The 4,230-nt window shown below is 48.2% G+C and overlaps 2 protein-coding genes across 2 annotated transcripts in view; one reads left to right on the forward strand and one right to left on the reverse strand.

Annotated features, from left to right (window-relative positions):
* Window positions 1–2,396: 2,396 nt before the first annotated feature.
* GUITHDRAFT_153323 (hypothetical protein) lies at window positions 2,397–3,468 on the forward strand. The gene is made up of 6 exons (XM_005830256.1): window positions 2,397–2,507; window positions 2,605–2,719; window positions 2,892–2,973; window positions 3,020–3,114; window positions 3,163–3,249; window positions 3,355–3,468. The coding sequence occupies exons 1-6, from the start codon at window positions 2,404–2,406 to the stop codon at window positions 3,391–3,393; spliced, it is 522 nt and encodes a 173-aa protein (XP_005830313.1). The 5' UTR covers window positions 2,397–2,403; the 3' UTR covers window positions 3,394–3,468.
* An 81-nt stretch (window positions 3,469–3,549) lies between these two features.
* GUITHDRAFT_110749 (hypothetical protein) overlaps window positions 3,550–4,230 on the reverse strand; it is a gene marked incomplete at both ends in the record, with an annotated part of 837 nt that continues 156 nt past the window's right edge. Inside the window, 5 exons of the mRNA XM_005830257.1 lie at window positions 3,550–3,582; window positions 3,625–3,681; window positions 3,727–3,772; window positions 3,885–3,940; window positions 4,084–4,134. Coding sequence (XP_005830314.1) covers window positions 3,550–3,582; window positions 3,625–3,681; window positions 3,727–3,772; window positions 3,885–3,940; window positions 4,084–4,134 — 243 coding nt within the window. The remainder of the gene's footprint in view (window positions 3,583–3,624; window positions 3,682–3,726; window positions 3,773–3,884; window positions 3,941–4,083; window positions 4,135–4,230) is intronic.

A 4,230-nucleotide genomic window follows, 5' to 3' on the forward strand; every position in this document is an offset into this window, starting at 1 on the left:
ATAATTGAGCTCTGGTCCTGGCTTTCTAGCCGTTTCCGAGTAATACTATAATATATCAATATCAGGCGCATTTTATTACTAAGCTTTTCTCTTAGTAAGATGCGGGGTGGTCTGTGTGTTCTTGTTTTCGTGAGTGAGACGTGTTCAAATTAGCTACTTTCCCAGCTTCTAGCTCTATAGCGCGTGGGCTGCACGACTTGGCACTAGTTGCAATCGATTTCTTGGGATGGATTTGTATATATTGAGCTAAAATTACACCTATTCTAGAAAACTCGAAGTTGGTGTGTCCTTAAACGTCTAAGGCGTCTCCTTATTATTAGATTTCTTAAATCTAGGTTGTTCCTAGGCAGCCTTATAAGTAATCTTATCTACTTAGAGTCTTATAATTATAATCCCTCCTCCCCCCCCTTCCCCCCCCCTTCCCTCCCTCCCTCCCCCCGATCTTCTCCATCGCTACTCGGCCGCCATGCCAGCATACAAGCCTTCATCTTTACTCAAACAAAACTTTGCCGGGAATCCGTCCCTTTGAAATTGAATTAGCTAGAGCTCATAAACTACAAACGGGCCTGGCCGGGCCCGAGTCGGATCGGACCGTACGGCGGGCCGGGCCCGGCCCCGGCGACTCAGGGCCGTTTCACGCCGAGCCCAAAGCTCGAGTTTTTTCAGAAGTTTTAAATTCATTTGAAATTTACATGTTTTTAAAGCTGAAATTATCATGTGTAGCCCATGCTAAGGGTTCGATATTTCATAACAAACATCCCGGTATTTAAAGGCTATCATACAACCTAGGCTCCCTTTCAATCTGATTTCAAACGATTAGTTTGACCAACTGTAGCCTCCACCCACCCCTTCTTTTGTTGAATTAAATTAAGGGTACTCATTTTGCTGACAAACTCGACCGCAACGGTTCACCATCTCGACCTTTGGAATTAAATTGTACTTTTATGTCATTGGGCCAGATGATTTCAATTTGTTTGAGTAAAAATAGTACCACGCTTGCTGACAAACTCGACCATTGGGCTCGGCGTGAAACGGCCCTCAGTCGTCACGGACCCCAGCCGGCCCGGGACTGCAATGCACTCTCACTCGGATCCAGACTCCAGACAGTTCGTTCGGAAACTTCTTGATTCGGAACCCGGATTGACCGTCACTGAAAGCGTCAAGGACGGAGTAGCCGAAATTGTAATATTTAGATTTCAAATCTCCAAGAAAAATTTCAAACAATTGGTTGTTCACCCCCTATGAAAATTGAAGTCTCAAAGGCTCACTCTATCATCGGCCCCACCGTCAAGAAAGAAGTAAGAAATTAGGAGTGTATATTTGTGTTTTAAAGTAATACCGAGACGATAGAATCCGTACAATTTCCTTGATACAATTCTGGTATATGTAAGTGAATACTGAGGAAAGGTACCGAGTATATAAAACTTGTAGCCAAAGAATTGGTACAGAATGTAATTATAACAGTACAAAAATCTCGACCGCGGTAGTGAGCTAAATGTATTGTAGAATTAGTACAGTTTTTGTTGATTTATTATTACTTGTTGAAAGCGTTAGAAACCTGTCAGGAGGTCCACCCCTGGCTCTCAAGAGCCGTCGTGGGTGGGTTATTGAATGAGTGGGGGTAAGGGTCATCGAAATGAAAACAAGATTTCATTAGTTTCAAATATTTATCCCAGTACCCGTAAGTAGATGGGTAATTTTAGGGGTACTATTGTGCTATAGAGCTGAACATGGGCATTGAATTGACAGATGAATGTGAAATGTCTTTCCATGTTTGTTGCAAGGGTGGGTAGGAAGGGGTAGGGTGGAAGGGGTGGGGTTACAAAGAGAGAGGGGCGAAGTAGAGAGGGCAGGCATGCGGCACGCGGCTGTAGGATGATGATGGTGGAGAGGCGAGGAGGGACGAGGGAAGGAGGGAAGGGACTGCACTTGACAAGGAGGAGAGGATGGGAGTGATCACAGAGAGCTAGATCAGATCACGTGCGTCTTGAAGATGATCTGTATGTGTTCTTGATTGTTGAGGGATGTCAAGGACCAGGACAAATTCTGTTACGATTCACTCCCCTCGACTTCTTGGAACACATCTTTATCGTAGATCATCTCACATGGACCATGGAACGATGTTCTTGGTATGCCAATATTGTGCGCTGGTTGCCTTGGTGCAATGATTGAAGAAAGCTCGATAGAAAGAATTTCTGACTCTTACATCAAAAACACACGAGGAACGATATCACAGAATATGGAGGGCCTTCAGATTTTCCTGCTGATGTTGTCTCTTCCTGTCTGTCTCCCTGCCTTTTGTTGTTGTTGTTTGAACAATGAGGACCAGAACTTACCTGTACCAAAGACTCCCAGTTCTGTTGTGAGTGGACGTGGGATCTGAAACGAGTTATTACAGAAGAAATGCTTTCCAAGACTGTTGCTTTCTCGGCTGTGATTGCCTCTGCGGCTGCCTTCTCCCCCGCTTCCTTGTCCGGGCTTCCCACCTCCCGCACCGGAGCCACCAGGTATAGATGTGTTGTGATGTTGACTGCTTCCCGACATGTTCTTGTACTCCGGTCGTCTCCTGCTTGTCTTCACTTTCATTGACGCACATTCTTGCAGCACCTGCATGGCCAACCGCTTCCCCCAGGGCGCTCCCTCCGGCGCTCCTCCCGCCGATCTCTTCAACATCTGGAGGGACGACTATATGCTGACCCCTCAGGAGGCTGCTGCTGAGGTGATTGCCCTTCCCCTTCCCCCCTCCTCCTACTGCTCCTGCTCCTGCTCCACCTACTGCTCTTCCCACTGTTCTTCCTCATCGTTCCGATCCTGCTGCTGCTGCTCCTTCTTCCTCAGTCTCTTCATCTCCCTTCGACTCCTCCCAGTATCAGAACTCACTCGTATCGCAGGCTGCTGAGCGCAAGAGAAACACTCTCTTCGACGGCGTCCTCCCCCCATTCTCCAACATCGGCAACACCGAGCGTGGAGAAGGTGGAAGGGAGAATGCTTCTTCCACTAGAGGATGACTCTCCTGCAGACCTCGCCTCGCCCACCCTCCAGGGCTTGGGTGTCGCTCGTGACTTCTCCACCGCCAACCCCACCTCTGCCTACGACACCAGCTCCTTCGGAAAGGTCAGGAGGAGGAGGAGGGGGAAGGAGGAGGAAGTAACGTTGTTGCAGGCCGTCGTGATCAACCCGGACATCATTGCTAACCCCAAGACCGGAGCTGGTCCTGAGCAGGCTGCCTTTGCGAAGAAGGGAGTCAAGGTATTTGAACCACTGAAAGCTCCTTCCTCTCTTCTCCTCTCCTCTCCTCTCCTCTTGCTCCCCCCTGATCCTCCTCTTGGCCCGGCCCTCAAGCTTGCATTTCAGGCCCCCAACCCTGTTAAGAGATTCTTCGGAAGGAAGTAAACACTTTCTCTTTTCGTCCTACAGCAACAAGAACATCTCCCGAGATCTGAATAAAGAAGCATTTCTAGAACAAACTTCTCCTTCTCCTGATTGTTGTTGTTCTAAGATTGCACCGAGAAGTTGTATTCCCATGAAACGTGTCACGATCTCACTAGTCTACTTCTCCTTCTCCGCCTTGATGGTTGCAACCTGAACAATGTCATAGCAAATATCAAAAGCTTGCTTGACAACCTTCTTCGACAAGGCCACAATCGCCTCCTTAACAGCCTTGCGTTCGAGGACGGGTTGCTGTGAAGCGAGTGAGCATGGAGTAGATGAGAAGTTCTTGCCAACCTCGAAGGGAATGCGAAGAACACCTGAGTCAGATCCCCTTGCAACCCTACACATGTAAGTTAGAAGAAGATGACGACGATGGAGATGATGATGATGATGATGATGATGATGATTAAGATTGAGACACAACACAAATTATTCAACTTCATGTCGGTCACCTGACATCAAACCCGAGCTTGTCAAGTCGCTTCATCTCGATCTTGTCGATGGGATCCTGGCAAGGAATCGATAAGGTTTGTAAAGAGATGGTGAACGGGATCTAGGCGGCGGAGGATGGGAGCAGGGAGCAGGAGGGAGGAGGGAGGAGGGAGGAGGGTAGAACATGATAAGTTGAAGGATCAAGTTGTTCTAGTTTACCTCCACACCCACGATGTACTGCACGTATTCCTTCAAGGCGTCTACGTGATCCTGAGGAATGTGAGAGAAGGACAGGAGGTATGCGAAAAGAGGAGGAGGAGGAGGTGGTGGTGGTGGTGGGAGGAGGAGGAGGAGGAGGGAGGAGGA

Source organism: Guillardia theta (genome assembly GCF_000315625.1).
Source record: "Guillardia theta CCMP2712 unplaced genomic scaffold GUITHscaffold_47, whole genome shotgun sequence".
In the NCBI taxonomy this organism is placed as follows: domain Eukaryota; class Cryptophyceae; order Pyrenomonadales; family Geminigeraceae; genus Guillardia; species Guillardia theta.